The sequence below is a fragment of the Microtus pennsylvanicus genome, chromosome 14 (assembly GCF_037038515.1).
Source record: "Microtus pennsylvanicus isolate mMicPen1 chromosome 14, mMicPen1.hap1, whole genome shotgun sequence".
Lineage (NCBI taxonomy): Eukaryota > Metazoa > Chordata > Mammalia > Rodentia > Cricetidae > Microtus > Microtus pennsylvanicus.
Genome location: NC_134592.1, coordinates 13,845,515 through 13,866,136, shown reverse-complemented (window position 1 = coordinate 13,866,136; position 20,622 = coordinate 13,845,515). Strand labels below are relative to the sequence as shown.

Sequence of the window (20,622 nt, the reverse complement as noted above, 5' to 3'; positions counted from 1 at the left end):
GAAAATAAATGGGGTGGAGATACATGATGTGAAAAACACAAAGAATCAATTAAAAAGTTAAAAATAAAAAAGAAATGCCAATTCTTCCCAAACCACTGTTAGATTCTAATCAGTTCCAATTTTCCAACAGTCTGTATGTACCATTCTTTGCTGACATCAGCTTATTTGGCCTTCCAACACTGGCTGAAGACCAGTGGCTCTTCAGAAATTCTCCCAGACGTCAGAACCAAATCAGGACTTTCGAGGCATCTAGACTCATGGACCGAGCAGCTTCCGTGTTCTTAACCTCACAGTGCAGACAGTCATTGCTGGACTACCAAGCCTGTATCATTTAATATCATTTAACCCAGTGTTTCTCAACTTTCCTAATATTTAGGCCCTTTAATACAGTCCTCATGTTGTGGTGACCCCCTAACAAAATAAAAAGTTATTTTGTTGTTTCTTCATAACTGTAATTTTGCTACTGGTATGAACCATAATGTAAGTATCTGATGTGCAGGATACCTGATATGTGACCCCCAAAAGGGGTGGTGCCCCACAGGTTAAGAACTGCTGGTTTAAGTCAATATGATAATAAAGCCCCTCTAGTATATAGTCATTCTATCAGTTCAGTTCCTCTAGAGAACTTTAATATAGATAGCTAATTGCTCTGGCACCAATTGTTGGAATTTCTTTGACATCTTTAACAAAAACATTTGGTTTTTTTAACAGATGATTTATATCCTTCCATCCATCCATATGTTTATCCTTTCATCAAGATCATTCCTTGTTAATGACATCATTTTAGAATGTCTTGATGGCAGCAGTTCAGCAACAGGGAAGAGGCCCTCACCAGCAAGGAGCAAAGGCTTGTCCACTGCCAAAAGGTGCTGCCGTCTTCAGGGGAGGGTTATCACCACTTGTCAGTCATTCTAGAAAATGCCATCACAGACCTGCTCAGGCATTAGTTAATTCTAGAACCAAGTGACAAGCAGAGTTAGACATCACAATATCTATGCAAAAAAAAACACCTTTGCATGTGTACAAAAATCAACAGACTGTATCATAGGCAAAAATATAAATTCCAAAAGGATATGATGTCTAACTAAGACAGTACAGCAAAATAATTACAGACGTGGGTTAGGCAACCATAGCCAAAAAATGTAATTGATCAAATAGCTCCAAATTTAAAACTTCAGCTCGGTGATGGTGGTGCACCCCTTTAATCACAGCACTTGGGAGGCAGAGCCAGGCAGATCTCTGTGAGTTCAAGACCAGTCCGGTCTACAGAGTAAGTTCCAGGACTGCCAGAGCTACAGAGAAACCCTGTCTTGAAAAAAAACAAAAACAAACAAACAAACAAAAAACCACTTCTGTTATCTGAAAAAGACACTGCTAAGAATGTCAAATGACAAGCCACAAGTTTGCAGAGGATGCTGTCCAGATGCCTAGCTAAAGCATGACTGGTCTCTGTAATATGTATTTCTTTCTGGGCTTTTGGTTTTTTGCTTCGTTTTGTTTTTCAAGAAAGGTTTTTTCTGTGTAGTCCTGGCTGTCCTGGAACTCACTCTGTAGACGAGGCTGCTATAATATATGCTTTTATAATTTTGAAAACTTAGCAATATAAACAACCCAGCAACAAAATATGAGCAGATGAACAGTAAAAGAATGTAGACAACAAAAAAAACATATAAAAAGTTGCTCACCAGGCTGGAGAGATGGTTCCGTGGTTAATGCACTGACTACTCTTGCAGAGGACCTGGGTTTGACTGCCAGCATCACATGGGGGCTCTCAGTTATATGTAACTACAGTTCCAGGGGATCTGACACCTTTTTTGTTTTTGTTTTTTGGTTTGTTGCCTCTGTGGATACCAGGCATGCACATGGTACACACAGATATACACCCATACACATAATATTATTAATTTTATATTGAAACTTCTCAGTTAGTAGGGGGATTTTGAAACCTCAAAGTCCATCAGGAGAAACTATAAACCCAGACTTCCCAGTCTTGGTGGGACAAAGGACGTGAAGACATTTCCGTTTGTTGTAGCAAGCAAAATCTCATTTAAGGAGGCATTCACTGGACCAATCAACACTTGCTACCTTCAAAAGGGAAGGGGTAATGTTGGGTTTTGTTTTAAGACAACCAGAGTGATTAATAATTAGACTGATTATGATGTCTAAGTCACTTCTCCAAGTCTCGGCTCCCAGATTTGTTGTTGAATCGTTTCCAGTTTGCTCTCAATGGGGGTAAACAGTCCAGTTTATTTTGAAGATGACCCTGTAGGGATAAGAGGGGTGCACTATTTCTTATCTGACTGATGATGTAGCTGAACAGTCATTGGATGCTGATGTTGGAAGTGGTGCAGACAGTGAGGAGGAGAGGCTTTCTCGCTGCAGCACACACTCAAGGAGGCTGACAGAATGACAGGTCTGTACCTACCTTGCTGGGCATCTGTTTCTTCAGGAACTATAGTGGGACAGCTGTAGAAGGCTAGACCAGGACAGTGTGAGCCTTCTTCTGAGGCAGCCTAGGCTTACTCACCAGTAGAGGAATCCTTTCTGAGAGGGAGAGACCCTGTTTGGTGCCAAGGCCTCCAAGTACATAGCAATTTTGGTCTAGCTGTCACACTGGGCACAATTAACATATCACTTCATTCTCCCAGTATCACAAACGCTGCTGGTGCCCTTAGCACATTGTCCTGTGTATGGCTCTGGGAATGGGAATGGCATGGCACTGAAGGACCCATCTGTCAAGTGCATGTCAAAGCATGGTTTGAATGAGAACAATCCCACAGACTCATAGCAATTGGGGGGAGTTCTTTCCCCAGATGTACCCAGATCCAGCCTGGGGTTCCAATTACGCTCTCTCCTCACATAGGTAATCTAGAATCATCCCACAATCTCCAGAGACTGGACAGATAGTTTTTAGACAACACCACATAAAACATGGCACCTGTGGTGTAAACACTATTCCCCCCCCCATGCACACACAAGTGCATGCACACCTACACACGCTTCAAACTCTGAGGCTTTCTCTAGTCACCACAGATAGGTCATCCTTCAGCCCAGAAAGACCGGAGGGTCCAACACACGGGTTTTAAACTGTCAGCCTGTGGCTTCCTAGTCGCCATCTTACAGCCCTCTCGACGGTGTCAGGATAGAGACAGAGAGGGTGGCATAGAGAAGAGCCAATGGCTGTCTAGGAAACCCAAGGCTGCCAGGGACGTTTCCCCAATCTGTTATGGCAGTGGCACAGCAATGTCCAGGAATGAAGACTAGTGGGCAGGGGAAGGGTGGAGGTGAGGACAAAGGAGTTTCAAGACGGACAGCAGGGTGGTGCCATTTCACTGATGCTCCAGTTGCTTCCATGTGGCTCATCTTGGTCCACACAGGTGTTAGGCTATGGCAAGGCCGATAAGAACTGAGCTTGGGAAAGCTGAAGTTGGTCTGAGGTCCCTGAAATCTGGATCTGACTGTGGCCTGGGGCACTGGAAGCTCCCGTGGTCTCCTTCCCTAGAGATAATAGAACTTTATACCTGCACCTGGTTGCCAGCTTTCTTCCTGCAAGGTTTTCCCACGATCACACCTTCTTGAGGGTCACATTTCACATTGTTTTGGGGCCACCTGAAGGGGCTCCAAAAACACATTGGTTTGCCAGGAAATTCCTGGGGCCTCAGATTTTCACTTCAGTTCTGCTCCTTCATTGCCACTCATTTATTTCTTCTACTCTTTGCCTCTTGCGGGATGATGAAGCATCCACCATAAAAGTTTGGATATTGAGTTGGGTGCTTCATAGCCTGGCACCTGGGAGAGGGCCCAGCACATGGCAGGCGTGTCCTTCATGATTCTCTCCCCTCCCGGAATGGTTTGTGTGCTCCATCAGAGGGAATGTAGCTTTACCACCTTCTGACCTCTGTCACCAAATCCAACCAGAAGGCTTGCGTGCTGAGGTAGCCAGCTGCCACAGCTGACCCAGCCCCTGACACATACTACCCAGGGTGCTTGCTGCTGTCAAATACCCATTCCCCCAAAAGTTCATGAACTGAAGGCATGGTCCCCAGAACAAATAGTGATTACATATGTGGGTTTTGGAACATGGTTGGATTGTAAAGGGCTCTGACTTCATCAATGGGTTAATTTATTGGTCTGTTCATAATTGGTGGCATTACTAGGAGGTATGGAAATGTCAGGAGGTAGAACCTCACTGAGGGAAGCAGGTCACTGGAGCTGTGCCTTTAAAAGAGTATCTCTGTGCCTTGCCCCCCACCCACTGCTTCCTATCACATGGTCTCTGCCATGATGCTCAGGCTTACTTCAGGTCACCTCAACGGAGCCATCCAGCTAAAGACTGAATAGAGACTGATGCCTCCAAGACTGTAAAAATAAACCTTTCACCTTGTGGTGGTTTGAATGGCAATGACCTCACAGGCCCATATGTTGGAAGGCGTGGCCTTCAGTCAGCGGAACTGTTTGGCAAGGATTAGAAGGTGTGGCCCTGTTGGAGGAGGTATGTGACTGGGCGTGGTGGCTTTGAGCTTTCAAAAGTCCACACTATTCCCAGTTAGCTCTCCATGGATGAATTTGGGATGTAAGTTCTCAGCTACGGCTTTAGTGCCATGACGGCATGCTGCCATGCTCCCTGCCATGATGGTCATGGACTCACCCTCTGAACTGTGAGCTCCAAATATATTCTATCTTCTGTGAGTTGCCTTGACCATGGTGTCTTTACGGCAACAGAAAGGTAAGTAAGGCACACCTTGAAGTTGTTCTCATGGTATTTGTCAAAGCAGTGGGAAGCTGATTAACACACCAATCTTCACTGTAACTCACCCAACCCCACAACCAGCCAGTGAACAGTCTCTTTCCTCCTTAGTAGCTGTGGCCAGTAGCTTCACCCAGATAAAGAGACAAAGGAAGATATGGGGTGTGGTCCTTCTTGGACACCTACAGTGGTGGTTCACAGCTACCTCTCCCTCCACTCTGCAGTCTAAGCTGTCTAAATATACAGTCTCCATTGTGGAGCATGGGGATGGGAACTACAGTTTAGAGATGACACAGCCACAAGAGATTCAAAAGTGGCTGGAAGAACAGGTCAGTTAATGGACGAATTGAGGCTGAAGGCCTCTCCAGATGGAAGTGAAAAATCAACCTTTTAAATATTTTTTCTATATGTATGCGTAGCACATGTGTGTGCCTGCAATGTGAAAGCCAAAAACTGACATCAGATGTCTTCCACTATTGCTCTCCACCATATCATTTGAGACACGGTCTCTCATTGAACCCAGAGTTCACTGGCTAGATTATTTGGTCATTGAGCACTGGGGATACTTCTGTCACTGCCCATGCCCCACCCTGAGTCACCTAAGATCACCAACAAACATAGATATTTACATTATGACTCATAACTGTAGCAAAATTACAGTTATGAAGTAGCAACAAAAAATATTCTATGGTTGGGGATAACCACAACATGAGAAACTTTATTAAAGGGTTGCAGCATTAGGAAGATTAAGAAGCACTGCTATAGATCATAAACTAGATTAAAAAAAATAAAAGGTTGGGGAATGCAGGCCTAGCAGTCTATCCAATCTGAGGATTGGATCAACTGGGGAACACACACACACACACACACACACACACACACACACACACACTTGAATCAGTATTGCACATAGCATGGGCAGACTATCTTTCTGCCATTATTCCCCAAATAATATAACTGTTTAAATAAGCACACATGTCACAGTATCATGAGTAATCTTGAGGTGACTGAAGAATAAGAATGCATGTAGCTCACATGACAGTATCACACCATTGTATTTTCAACCTGTGCATCCAAGTTCTGTGGCCTCTGACCAAACTCGGAGAACCAGCCTCATGCGGACACTTGAGGATGATGCACTGCTTTCATTCCTTCTTGGGTCTTTGTTAAAAAAGACTCAAGGTAAGTGGTCAAAGCTGAGCAGGGTTTTTATTGCTGTGAAGAGACACTATGACCACAGCAACTCTTATAAAGGAAAACATTTAACTGGGAGTGGCTTACAGTTTCAGAGGTCTAGACCATTATCTTAATGGTGGGAGGAAGCATGGTGGGTGCAGACAGACATGGTGCTGGAGAATGATCTAAGAGTTTTACATCTTGATCTGCAGGCAACAGGAAGTGAACTATTTATCACACTGAGCAAAGCTTGAGCATAGGAGACCTCAAAGTCCAGCACCACAGTGACATACTTCCTCCAACAAGGCCACACCTACTCCAACAAAGCCACACCTTCTGACAGTGCCACTTCCTCTGGGGGCCAATTTCTTTCAAACCAACACACCAAGGGAAGAGGGTGTTTCCTGTGAAGGCAGATGGTAAAAGTGGGTAAAAGTATTTTTAGGAAAAGAAGGACAGTGTCATTTCTGGTTGGAAAGAACACATGCATACATATGCACATACATATCCCCCCCCCACACAGAAATTAGTTATCAGAGAAAAGTGATCAGTTCAAGAAATTTATTTTGAAAATTTTTCTTAAGAATACACGTGATTTTACAAGGTCATTCATCATAGCACCAGGCCCAAAATTCCGTGATAGAAAACTGTCGAGTAACAAACACTCCAGGGGTTTCTCACAGGTATAAATTATGTAAGTATTCATTTATATCTCCATTTACAATAATCAATAAATAAGAGTGCACATTCACACAGCGTATTTTTTACAAAGATCCCTTTGTTTTCATAAAGCTATAGCTCTGCACACTAAATAGACAAAATAATCCTTGTACCACAAAATAACACTTTGTTTTTGTCCCCAATAGTTCTGCAACTTTCAGGCATAAGCCATGAGATTCTCTGCCATGCCATTAAGAAAATATTAATTCTGTTAACGATATCCCAGGCCCCAAAGGAACAAAACACCCATCCCCATCCAAGGGGAATTCAAGACAGAATACCATCCTGTCTCCAGGCTTCACAACCTGTCCCAACAGTGCTTGGGAGGGAGGAACATTTTCCTGTTTGTCTTTGGCCAATATTATCAGTACAGAAGTAAATAATGCAGGTAGTATTGTAAGGTCCAGTTTCAAGGGCAGAAGGCAGGGGCACTTCTCACTGTAGAGCCCGCACCCTCCTTGCCACACCCTCCCCAGGGATGTTCTACAGAGCTCTCTTTGCTAGAGTAAGAGGAAAAGGCTGGGAGGAATGGAAAGATCCAGACAGTAGCTAATTATTCCAAGAGCTAAATTCTTGAATTTCAAAGACATTCCCCCTGGGACACTGTCTGGGGTGCTGAATTAGAGCTCCAAAGTTCCACTTCAAACCTTGTAACTGTCAGGCCACCCACACACACACACAAGGCACCTTTTTCAGACACAGCCTGATGCAAGCTCTAAGTTTTGGCAGTTCACTCCTTGACACAAGCGCACTTATTAAGCTAATAGGCCACTTACAGAGATAAAAACAAACAAGACCTTGCTAAGCCTGGAGCTTTAAGCCCTGAGAGGACCTTTGTTTGTGGTTCTCCAACCTTCCACCCTGAGAGGTAAATGCATTGTCCGAGGTGTGATTGATTCCCAGGCCAGGGCTGTCTCAAGAGTGGGAACTCCCCAACTTTCCTTTAAGACATTGTCTCTATCATTCCGTGGCTGCTCTCCCCACACAGCCCTGCAGTCTCGGTGCCTACAGACTTGATGTGCTGGGAAAACAAGCATTCGCTGTCACCAATGAAACAAGCCTCGACTAAATGAGGTTTCTCTATATCTTCCTTTTTAAATAACGATGCAAAATTCATGACTTTTATTTTTATTTGTACTGGTGTTTTACCCGCATGTCTGTCTGTGTGAGGGTGTCAGATCCCTTGGAACTGGAGTTATAGACCATTGTGAGCTGCCATGTGGGGATTGGGAATTGAACCTGGGTCCTCTAGAAGAGCAGCTAATGCTCTTAACTGCTGAGCCATCTCTCCAGCCAATTCATGACTTTTAAAGAAAAAATGATTCTCATGTAAGAGAGGGTGGTGAAAACTTTATCCACGGAATTCATGGTCTTCCACTCCTGTTTGAACGCTTGAAAATGTTTATTTGAGGAGCTTGAGAAACGGCTCCGTGACTCAGAGCACTTGCCACTCTTGCAGGCAACCTACGTGGCTCTAAACCATCTGTAACTCCAGTTCCAGGGGACCCAGCATTCTACGCTGGCCTCTCTAGGCACTGCACACATAGTACAAATACACACATGCAGGCAAAACATTCACACACATTAACATACAAATAAAAATCTTTTTGTTTGTTGTTTTTATTTTCTTCTTTTGAGATAGGATTTTGCTCCTTGAGCCAGGCTGACAATCTTCCTGCCCCAGACCCCTCCATGCTAGGATTCTAGGTGTGCACCACCATGGCTGGCTTTCAATCCTCACTCTTCACTATGTTCTCCTAAACCCTTCTTTCTCTAGGTTTATGTTTGAAGGAAAAAGCCTGAATTCTCTCTCTAAGAAGCATGCATTGGAGGTGGAGACAGGGAGCAGTTGGAGGTAGGGCTCGGTGCTGGCTGAAGCTACTGAGGGGCTGTGGGTTTGGAATAGTGAGTTTTTGCTGCTACAAGCTAGAGGGAAACATATTACATTTGTAGGTTAACCATGGATTTCGTGGGATTTAAGTAGCTATGCACAGGTTGGATCAAAATGGGCAAAACCTGGTGGGAAGACAGTGGGCAGGGATGAGGTAAAGAAGGGCTGGCTCAGAGAATCCCACCCACTACTCCCCAAGTAGACTAGAGCCCCCAAATCAGAATCTCCTTGGATTATCACTTCATTTTTCTTCTTTTCTGGTGTGTGTGTGTGGGGGGGCAAATGTTCAAAACAAGACAGGGTTTCTCTGTGTGTAACCCTGGCAATCCTAGAACTCACTTTGTAGACCAGGCTGCCCTTGAACTCCCAGAGATCCTAAGCAGTAAATCTCCTGCCAGAGTTAATTAGCCCTAGGCTGTGACCACCTTATCTCTGGGGCCAGTCTTTTTGATCCTCCCATAAGGAAATACTTCCCTGGAAAGCTGGCCAAGTGAGTTTACAAGTAGACAATGGCTTAACACTTCCTCTTGTAAAAGCTGCTGGAAGATGAGGCAGAGTGGGCCTCTCGAGAGAAGCAGGCAGAAGCCATAGTCAAGTCAACGTCAGGGAGGAGGTGCAGTCCAGGCAAGGCTGTTCTGTCTCACTTTGGCTAACGGGTAAGGGAAAACCTCCACAGCAATTTTCAGACAATGATAGAGACACCAGTACCATGTCTTCAGTCACTCACCCAGATCCGAGATGTGCTTATGAGAGCATCCCCTCTCCGGGATAGACTAGAAGACTCACGGGCTACTCGGACCGAGACTCTGGATGTTGCACCTGCCTCACCTGGAGTCCGATAGGAAAATCAGGGGTGATATCTAAGGACAGTGTCTCTAAGCAAGAGAGAGAGGGAGGCTGGGCCTCAGACTGCACTCAGCCCTCTGGAGTTTGAGAAGATGAAATCTCAGCGAGGAGTCCATGTCATCATGACAATGACATTCACGGAAAGAGACTGCTCTCACCATGGAAGGCAGGCTATGTTCTTCAGAGGTGTCTCCTACTCCATTGGGTGACTTCTGGTGGTGAGATGCGCTCCAGTGGTGTTCGGAGGCCTCACTGAGGGTGGCTGCAGTGTTAAACAAGCCTTCCTTGGGAAGGAATAGCCATCCCAAAGCCACCGGCTAGAAAAGCGATGGGGCTGTGTGTTCTCGTTTTTGCTTTCTTCAGGTTTGGTTTGTTCGCTTTTTGTTTTCAGTACCATCTTACTGTACTGCCTGGACTGGTGGGGCAGCTGTAGACTCACATGATCCTCCACCTCAGCTTCATCTCTAAAGAAGACACTGAACCTTCACATGGTCCCCAAAGCCACCAAAGAGATTGTGACTTAGAGAATCCCTGCCTTCTCAATGCCACTGTTTACAGTGCAGGTGAGCACTGCTGACCGGGCTGAGCCCTGCAGTGGACAAACACAGGTCCTGGGTCAGAGAGTGTTGGAGTACATTTCTCCACTAAGGACACATCTGTCCAGCGGCCTCTAGACTTCGTCACTAATGCTAAGGAAAACCACAGATTCTAAGGGGAAATTCTGCTCAAACTCCAAGCATAACTAGTAGAGAACCTTGTCTGCAAAGGCCAGTGTGGACAACCTGTTCCCTGCATGGGAGTTGGGGGTGGGATGGCAGGGATAGCAAGGGTAGAAACCATGTGACCTCTCAAACTGCATCTTGTGAGGATTTTGGAGATCTAAGTGTTCTGTGAGAGCAGGCGGCAAAACTAGAAAGGAAGGGAGGAGGAGGAGAAATGCTTCAAGCCACGGCCTTCAAACAGAGCTTTCTTGTGCCGCCTGATGCTCTCCCACCCTTGCTGTCTTATAGCTTCAGAAGATTCACCCAGGACACCGAATTTAGCAGGATAATGAGCCAACTAACCCACTATCAAGAAAACCCAAAGGCATTTATGGATCAAGATGGCACACTGAAGCTGAGCAGGGTAGTGCATGCCTGTAACCTAGCACGTAGGAGAACGGGGCAGGAGAAACAAGAGTTCAAGGCCAGCCTGGGCTACTTAGCAAGACTAGGTCTAAAAAAAAAAAAACCAAACAGCAGTGAAACTAAGTATACAGAACATATTGCTTACTTATTTTGTCAGTCAGAATGAATGTAAAGAAAGTTCCGTAACCATGGACAGGAAAGAGTAGTCAGGAGGCCACAGACACCATCCATTCAGAGCTGCAGTAGAGTCCACTAAGACGGAAGGAGGGAAGGGTCCTCACACCACGTGCCTGCAGAGGCAACACTGAGGAACCTCCCACTTTGGCACCTAAGAAGGGCTTGTGCATAGGAACAGTGAAGGTGGGCTAAGACATGGTGCTAAATCTTGGGCCTCCTGCCCCTCCCATGCAGCCAGACAAAGGCTTTGCCTCTCTAATAGAGAACAAGAAAAAAAAATGCAACCTGGGCTCACAAGACTAAGCAAGGCAGGAGCAACTTCAGGAGGTTCCATGGTGATTACTGAGACAGATTCTTCAAGGCCTGGACTTAGTACTCAGGGGTCTCTGGGTCCCACCCTATGGCTTATGCACCTGGCCAGGGGAGCATCTGGGAGATAAAACCCAGCCTCTGTCCTAGTTGAGGACTGATCTGCTCAGAGAAAAAGAAAATTGCCTACCTCTGTCAGTGAAACCAAGCGTGGATGGGTGGGTGGCTTCTGCCCAGAGGGGACAGGATTACTGCACTGCACAAGTGCACTGCACGGGCTATCAGCAGCCTGGTGCGTGTCCCTCTTTTCCATGCAGGAGCAGTGGGAAGATCTGTAAGCACATGGAATAAGCTCCAGAAGACACAAGCAACCACTGATATGGTAGGCTCTTCAGAGGTAAGCCAGACCACCGGGGGACACTAGTCTACCAGATGGTCATCGGAGCTTCCTGCCCACTCCTGGGTGCATCACATTTAAAGAGGAATAGACACAGGCAGGTATTTATTCATAAGGCGAAAGGTGGAGATTGATTCCAACCGAGAGAAATGAAACTTAGAGGAAACAAAGGAAATTCTGAGAGTATCACCCAGAGAAGATCCGCACCCGTGAACCAAGAACAGGGTGTCATGCGACAAAACCCAGAGAATAGGAAGGTTTTCAGAAGTTAAAAAATAAAACATTCATATGAGAAGGTGGAGAGCAGACAAATACAGAGGTGAGGGATTTAAAATAGATACAAATATTAGATGAGCCAGGGATTATGAAAGCAAGCAAGCAACTGCAAGAGAATTTAAGAGACTTTCCGTGAGGAAATAGATACCATAACAAGGGCACGACAGCATCAGGTCAGGTCCCCAAGAAGAGACTAGTTATCTCCAGGAATGGGAAAAATTCACGTCATGCATAAAGGCATGGGGATAGGAATGACATCAGAAATTTTAATAACATCATTGGCAAGCAGTGGCGAGGGCACCATTTCCACCTGCAGATCTATGCCCAGCTACATGGTAAGAGCAGAAGACAGACACTTGAAGTCATGGGGAAAAAAAAAAACCTTAAAAATATTTACATTTATTTCTCAAGCTCCATTTCTCAAGAAGTTAGTGAAGAATGGATGGAGGGAGAAGGGGAGGACACAGAAGGAAAAGGAAGAAAGGGGGGAAGGAGGGAAGGAAGGAGATACCAACAAGCAAGGATATGTAACCACTGCCCACACCTTAGCTCAGAAGCTGCAGTCCCCACATGCCCAAGACAGCATTTTCATGAAATAGGGATGCATGCGTCACATGATCTAAATATACTGAGGAAACCCCGTATGGTACTGGTGAGAGCGGAATTCTCATCTAAGGTATTAGCAAGCCTGCTGTATGTCACACAGAAGCACAGAGGGGAATAGAAGAACAGCTTAAAGTGATGAAAGGGACTACCAGCACAAGCAAGCCTCAGGGGCAGCTGTCCTCATTTCAAACCTACAGCATTTTCTCATTTAACAGATGCTAAGCAAGGCTGGAGACATGACCCGTGGTGACAGGTGCATGCTGCTCTTGCAGAGGACCCTGCTTCAGTTCTTAGCACCCACACAGGGATCTGATACCTTCTTAGGGCCTCCATGGTACTTGTACTTATGTGCGCACACACACACACACACACACACACACACACACACACACACTTTAAAGTTAATCTTTTAAAAATGTCAAGGGATTGGATGGCTTGCCCAGCGGCTTTCCACAGTCACCTCTTCTATTCACCCCTACACTCCATGAGATTGCTTTCCCCTTTAAAGTAAAGCCGACTTCCTGCCAGCCTGAACCCAGCGACTCTTGAGCATCTTACCTGAAGACATTTTAAAGGCTGTTAGCAACTGTAGGAGGCGAGAGAAGCAGCGTGCAGACTTCTGAGCCAGGTCTAGTCCCATGAAACACATGATTCACATCTGGGCCAGCTCTTCTTTGGTACCTCATCTGGGAGGGAACTGCTGTGTGCGAGGACATAAAACATCTCACACAGAACCTTTATCATCTGTGCTTTTGAACTTCCAATAGGACCAGGGAGCTCTTTAGGTAAGTTCTCTTTCTAGGGAGCTTCAGGCCTTCAACCTGGAATTGCTCCAAGCTCAGAAAAGCTTTCCCCCTTGGAAGGCCTCAGTTCTTTCTGGGAAGGGGAGGCAGATGTCAATCAAAATGGTTGAGAGGCCAGGTTTCTGGCCGTCATGACTCAATGTGCCACATACATTGTTTTAATTTTATTTAAAAACAAGCAAGTCTTTGGCTTGCTTAGAGAGAATGACTCCTGGACTAACAACAATGTTCACATGCCAAAGGCAAGACGTGATGCTCCACCTTCATTGTCGATTTGATGGCATTTAGTATCACTATGGGACCACACCTCTGGCTGTAACGCTAGAGGTCTTTCCAGAAGGTCTTAACTAAAGAGACACAGCCCACCCTGAATGTGGGCAGCACCATGCCATGCATGGGCTGGGCATCCTGGGCTGACAAAAAGGAGAAAGTGAGCAGCGTACCAGCGTCGTGTCTCTCTGCTTCCTGACTGAGCGGTGTGACGAGCCAGCTCACAGTCCTGCTGCTGTGACCCCCTTTATCATGGACGGTGACCCGGGTACAGTGAGCTCCAAACCCCCTTCCTCAGTTGTTTATTCTGCCACAGCAACAAGAGAAATGAGCAGTGTCAAGAACACTCTAGAAGGAGCTAAGGATAAGCCTGAAGGTTAAATAAAAGGTCGAAAACTGATGGCTTTGTTTGAGTGAGAACATTTTACTTAGCTTAGTTTTTTTTGCTTCCAGGACATTTGTGTACCTTGCTGGAAGTTGTCTCAAAAAAAAAAAAAGGCGACAGTTCTAGACTGAGGGTCATGTGGCCTGTGAGCTCACGTCCAGTCTGCTTCTGGTGGGCTGTGTGACCTCGGGCAGCCTGCTTTGCCTCTCTGAGTTCAGCTAAATAAGATGTTCCCTGAGGCCTCCTCCTGACTAACAGCTTGTGGTTTTTATTATTACTTCTTTCTTTCTGGTTTTTTGAGACAGGGTTTGTCCGCATAGCTCTGGCTGGCCTCAAACTCGGAGATCTGCCTGCCTCTGCCTTCCAAGTGCTGGGATTAAAGGTGTGTGTCACCACTGCCGGGCTCAGTTTACAGTTTTATAAGGGCTGTGTAGTATGAGCTTTTAGAGAGGGATGACAAGGGGAGAAGGGACCTAGAATCTTCTCAGACCTGAGCCTTTGCACAGAGAAGAGGGCAAGAGGATGCTGGGGCGGGGGCTGAGGACAAAAGGGGGGGTGAGAAAAGAAGCCACTCCTTTCACAAGCTGCCTGCCCTGGCCTATACACCCTGGTGCTTCCCACAAAGTCTTTTCAAGGTCTCCGTTATGGCTGACTATGAAGGATGCTGGTGCCAAGGTGTGCATCCTGAGTTCAGAAACTCTTCCAGCTCCACCATGGGAGTTTATTCTGACCCCGGCATGTCCAGCACTCTGGGGCCCCACATGCAGCCTCATATGGACTTCAGATTCTGTACAGAAAACCCCGCAGGATAGGAGGAAGTCTCAGGGCTATCCAAGACAGCCAAAATCTTGCTTTTAACGTAAATCTAGACTGACTCCTTCTCCTCCTTCATCTGATGGGAGGTCCTACTGGTGGAGAAGGATTGCAAAGTACAGCTCCTCCTCAATCCAATCAATGCAAAAGTGAATTAAACACACAACCCTCCAAGAACACCAAGATGAAAGACTGTGCCATGGCGCCATGGCTCACAACCAAGCTGGCAGAGAACCCTCTTCTTTGGAGTCTGCCAATGCCCAGGTGTAATTTCTGGGGAGCAGGCAGATGTGTGCCAGTGAACACAACAGGTCGTCAGGCTGGGAGAGGTTCACGGGAGCCATAGCTTCGTCACTCAAACACTCGCACGCGGAGAACAGGGTACCTTCCTTCCTAGTATGGACTCTGTTCTTTCTTGAAATCAGGCAGACCCTCCCCTGAGATAAAAGTAAGTAACTCAAGCTCCTTTAGGAGCTTGGAAACCTACATGTTCACATGCTAAGCCCCAGGTTTGGGGTACACATTAGTAAGGACGCACATCGTTCAAACAAGGCACATAAGGAGGAATCCCGTTCACAAACCTAGTCTCCAACCTGAGCTCGGAGCACACAGTCAGGGAGGAAGCATGCTCTCAGGTCTTAGAGAACCAAGGGGAAACTGAGCAGAGACTGAACCAGACAGCAACAGGAGGTGGGGCCTGTGCTCCCTCTGAGGTCCTCCATCTCTGTAGAAGGGGCTCGACCCCGAACAGACAGTTAAGATGCAGGAGGCAAACTCCACCCGGGTTAGGGTCCTGTCTTTTTATTCTCCAGACACACGTTTCAGAGCCGGCTGACATCAAGTTGGGGGAAGAGCAGCAAGCAGTAGACCAGGAGCCACAGGAAAAGAATGAAATAGACCACGTCGGGCTGCTGTACGAACTGTGTCAGGGAGTCGTTGGGTGGGCTCTGGCTCCCCAGGGGCAAGGCTTCTCCAGAGGAGTTGGTGCCAGTCCTGCAGAGGGACAGATAGGGGATAGGACGGTCACTGGTGAGGTCCCTAGGAGGAGCACATCCCGAACCTCAACCCAACTGCCACCCTGCAGATGCATCAGAAGGTTCCCATCTGTGTGTATGCTTCCGTCCAGGAAGCCCTTGGAACACCCACACAGACTCCATCTGTATCCATGACCCCTAATAGAAGGAGCTGTGCGGCCCATTTCACAGATGGCCACAGTGACAGTCATGGGGCGGCAGTTGTCACAGGCCACACAATGACTCTGTGATGGAGCTGCTCCTGAGCCACATCTCCTGGGACACCTCAGAAGGAGGAGGTAGGACTACCAGCTCTCAGCTATGCCTCAGGTAATAAAGGAACTTAGATGATTTCAAAGCAGCCACCAGAAACAAAGTCACCCCAAGTTTGGTCTTTGAGATATCATCTTCAGAGGAACTGCTAGCTTTGATTCGGGGTCAAAGTTACCTTTCTTTTATGTGGTAGGAGGCAGTGTTTAACATGCCATTTTGCTTTTGCCTGGCAGGTAATAAACGGTGCTGGCAGGAGAGTTTGGGTGGTGGTAAAAACCAAACCTCAGACCCAAATGTACCAGGGAAAAGGTAGAAGGGGTGGGTGGGGGACCAATACACAGAAGCCTGAAACATGAGCTTCTTGGGGCCATTTCCAGGCCTTGGATGGGGGCTGTGTGAAGCCTACGCCATCTCCCGACAATGACGGGTTAGTCTGTGACAGCTCCCATAGAGGGATTTACACCCGAATAACAGACACTGGGCACAATTTCTCTGGCTTAAAGTTGTCTGTAGGGAAAATATGAATGATATTTGTTTATAATTCCTAGCTGGAGGTAGGAAAAACTCCTGCACACGTCAAATTCTTGTTTCTTTTCAGCGCCCTCCCTGACCAAAGCTAAAAGCACTCTCCCTAGCTGAAGGCTTTCTTGGGCAGAGAACTGAGATTAACATTTCTCTTTTAGGCCCGGGAAGAAAGCAGGGTGTCTTCCTTGTATTTGTCTTTTAGGGGCCAAAAGAGTGGAGGTCTAAAGGCCCCGTTCCGGGGGTGTTGGGTAGAGACTACCAACCCCCATCATCTAAATCCTTCCAAGCCCATGCAAACCCACAGGAACGGGCCAATACGATGAGGTACTTCTGTGACTTTAACGGGCAGGGCCGCGTCAGCACTAAAGATTCTGTTCCCATCTCCGGGGTTCTAGGCGGACTGGTTGTTACGATAACTCGAGAACAATCAACTAGACAATCTAGCTCTCCACCAGTAACAAATACTTTCATAGACAGCCTGGCATGTTTGTATTCCCGCTTCATGTCTGCTCTGATGCCGTAAAACTGTAAAATCAGCTCAGTGAGCTTCTGAGAATTGTACCTGCAGTGGGACAGAAGGGACACAGGGTCAGGTGCTGTAGCTCTACCCAGGCGACTGGACTCTACCTCTGAAGCACTCCAGCACAGGTGCAGACTCAGAACCCACACCCATCTTCTCACTCACAGATTCCGAGCTCTGTTCTACCCCTCTGCCCTAACTCAAGATCTAACTTTCCCCCCATCAATTTACATTCATTTCATTTGGAATTAGCTGTTTTCCCAAATAACTAATAGCATGATAAATAAGGCATAGTTTTTTTTTAAAGGCCCCATGAGGTAGGACACACACACAGACATACGCACGAATATATATCCCCCCTCTCTATATATATCTATGTACAGATATATACATGTATCTAAATGAAGACATATGTGTATGTAATATATATATATATATATACTTAAACCCCACAAACTCATGGAATGAGGTCACCAACCTGTTTAACACTCTGTTTCTCCGCTCATCCAGATCGGCTGCGTTCCTCAATTGAACATAGCTAAAATGGTCCTACAGTGAAATTTATAAACAAAACCCCGCAACCCAATTAGTAAAGATGAAATCTCTGAAACAGAAAACAAGGTGAGTTTAAGCTTACAAAGCCGACCGTGCCACACTTTTCTCGATACTGCAGACATCTAGTTTCAAAAATCAAATTGCCAAACAAGAGATACCGCCCTGCCTCCCCGCACCCTTGCCTCCCTGCCCGAGGGTGACTGGGAAGAGACCCACCCACCTCCTGGACAGGCTCTGAAGTAAGAGCCACTGCAGGTCTCAGCACCTGCAGATGTCATGAGGATCCTCTAGTGACGGGCACCCTTAGTTTGACTGTGATCTTTCTAGGTGTGGGTGCAGAGTTGGGAAAGTGTCTTTTTTTTTTTTATGACAAAGAGGCCTTTGGGCTTTGAAATCAACGCTTTATTTACACCTCTTCTTGCCCCAACTGGATATCCAATTGGACTGTGCTTAACATGGTTTCAAGTGTGTCTGTCTTCTATCCCAGTGTAAGGTTGGTGCAGGTCAGTAATCCTCAGGGCTCAGGGCTGGGAGGAGGGAGGAGGGAGGATGGGCCGATAGGTACCGTTTAGCAGGGGCCATAGAGAAGGAGAAATTCACATACTAACCAATTCCAAAGACCTATTAGCATGTCGCCGAATGTAAATGCTGGAGTCACTGTGGCTATTCCTGAAAAGCAAAAAACACGTGGTGAATGGGCACCGCCCAGGGCACAAGGGGCCCAGTCACACAGTTACCCCAGCTGGAAGCACAGTTGTGGCTTCAGACCCAGAGACAGCTTGTACCTACTCAGCCACACTGTTGAAGCACACAGCCAGGTGTGGCCGCGGACACTGGGCCTTCATCTATACCCAAATGCAAATCAGGGTTTTTAATAGAAAGCAGACCACATATTTCTAAAAAAAAAATCTAGGATCTGGGCCAGGACTGGGGTCTTTATATACAAACATCCTGAGGTTTGGGGCTTCACCTGCAGTCCCCTGCAGGTTAAGGGCAGGGCTGGGCCCAAGGCCCGGAGGCTGGACTTTTTCTTGCGATGTGGTGTTCCTTGCTATGTGGCTACTTTCTGACAATACAGTTCGAGGGAATACCACCATTTTTTCCTTTCCTACAGAAGGAGACTGACTTTACGCCCAAATCTTTGAGGCCAACGTGGAATGCCCCTTGGTCTTCTGAGCAGAGCTGACGCCCACAAAGAGGGGCAGAAGAATCCTGGGCCATCAACTGTGGCTCCTGCTGACAGCTGTCGACGCTAGTCGGGAACTGACATCCCTGTTCAGTGTTCTTCCTCTGCGGAATAATGGATCACGCCATCTGCTTCAGGATGCATTGGGTCCTGGCTTGCTGCCAAGCAGAACTAGGTGTCCGGGCTGTGCTGTACACCTGACGACAATGTCATCTCACTTTCCTTTAAGCAATTTCTCACTACATGGCTTCCAGGAGCCTGGCCCTGGGCCTGAGTATATAATCTCAGAAAGTCCCTGCAAGTCAGCCTTGGTATCTTTCTAATCCAGGTAGTATCACATATTCCGCGTTGCCACCGTTGTACAGGCATGAAGCAAAATGCAACCTCAGCGTCAAAAGGGACCCAGGGGTCCAGATCTCAGCAGTGTCCAGAGTAACCAGATCCTCCAAGACGCAGTGCTGGGTGCTGTAGAGCCCCTTCTTGCCCTCATGTGTGGGTAACGCTTCCTAACTCAACAGCGCATTCCTGGTGGGAGGGAACGGTGTCTCTGCTCTGCTTTAGCACGCTTTCTCCTGGGTATTTTTACATTACAGCCCATCAACGTGAGCCTTGTAGTGAGTGTGAGCACTGCCCTTCACTCTCCCATGAACCAGGGGCTGAGGATCCATCTCCTGACCTTCAGAAGACAGGCGGAAGCAGAGCCAGTCATTCATACATTCATCTACCCAAAGAGTTGAGTGCCCGCTGCAAGTCAGGGCCATGCTAAAGTGAACTCCATGCCTTGCCTTTGCCTGGACTGGAAAGTGAGTTCAAAGCCAGCCTAGGCAACTTAGATGCTTCCTCAAAATAAAAAGCCAAAAGAGGGCTGGGGAAGTAGTTCTGTGGTAGCCTAGCTTACTCGCCTAGCATCCATGAGGCTATGAGTTCAATCCCCAGTGCGGCCCAAAATGATAAAAAGATGAATGTTCTATTAAAAAAAACACACAGGTGCTATGATACAAGAGTGTATCAAAAATAACCCGTAAGAATTCCAGGACATCTGCTTGGAGGAGGTGTAATGGAGTTGCCCCCAGAGGCTGAGCTGGAGCGATCCAGGGAACAGAGTTGAATGCAGAGCGATAGTCCTCCAGTTTGAAGGAGCCTAAAGCAAAGTATGAACCCAACGGAGGATAGGCGGCCAGGACCAGAGGTGTGGAACACACGCATGAATGATCAGGGGGTCCTGTGGGTTCCTAGGCCAGAGGAAAGCTATGCAGGGAGTCCAGCTGAGTTGTGACCAGAAAAGCATGTATAGGAGAGAGGCACCCTGAGAATGGTCCCACGCTGTAACCTCGAGCCAGGTGACAACCTCCCAGAAGTTTTGTTTACCCTGGGGCCAGCAGGTAGAGGCTTCAGGATGCCCTCATGTAAGCTCACCTCAGTGCTACCTGTTACAATGAAGTTGCTGCAGAGCCCTCTGGGCTAAAGAGGTTTACCCACACCACAGCATCCTTAACCACAATGTGCCTGAGTGCGCTGGGGCGCAGGAACTGGGAGGTAACTGCTACCTGTTCTGTGACCAGTGACCAGACTTTGTGTAGGGTGTGTGGCCAAGCCGACGTCACACCCAGGGACACGGACACTTCTGTCTGTTCTCCTCAGCCAATATCTATGGCTTGGCTTTCTTGCACACCCCCCCCCCAGTAATGTACTGTCTATTCAAGATGCTCACTCACCCTAAGAGAGCAAGCCCCTGCCTCAGTTTCTCAGTGAGACGATCTCAGTGACGTACCTGGAAGGAACCTTGTGTTCACAGGGGTTTTCTTCAAGGTCATCTGAGGAGCGGACAGTCCCAGGGGCTATAAATAATGAGCTCTCTACTTGGTCCACATGTTTCCTTTTTTCTTTCTTTTTACTGCTAGTTGAGACTTCCATTGACTTTTCTTCTAATGGCTTTTCAGGGAGTTCCGGGTTTGGGGCTTCTTGGGGCTAGAATACAAAATAACCAAAATACAGGTCAGACTCCCC

The 20,622-nt window shown here is 47.0% G+C and overlaps 1 protein-coding gene across 3 annotated transcripts in view; it reads right to left on the bottom strand.

Moving 5' to 3' along the window:
* Positions 1-14,028: 14,028 nt before the first annotated feature.
* The window catches only part of Clmn (calmin), a 102,144-nt gene continuing 95,550 nt past the window's right edge, over positions 14,029-20,622 (bottom strand). For 2 of the 3 annotated variants that reach the window (XM_075948626.1, XM_075948625.1), the window contains exons 10-13: positions 20,387-20,583; positions 18,038-18,098; positions 17,353-17,423; positions 14,029-15,536 (exon numbers count right to left, since the gene is read on the bottom strand). In XM_075948626.1, the coding sequence (XP_075804741.1) occupies positions 15,365-15,536; positions 17,353-17,423; positions 18,038-18,098; positions 20,387-20,583 (501 nt within the window). In that variant the 3' untranslated portion in view covers positions 14,029-15,364. Of the gene's footprint in view, positions 15,537-16,823; positions 16,917-17,352; positions 17,424-18,037; positions 18,099-20,386; positions 20,584-20,622 lie in introns of all 3 variants that reach the window. The other variant, XM_075948627.1, reaches the window with a different exon arrangement.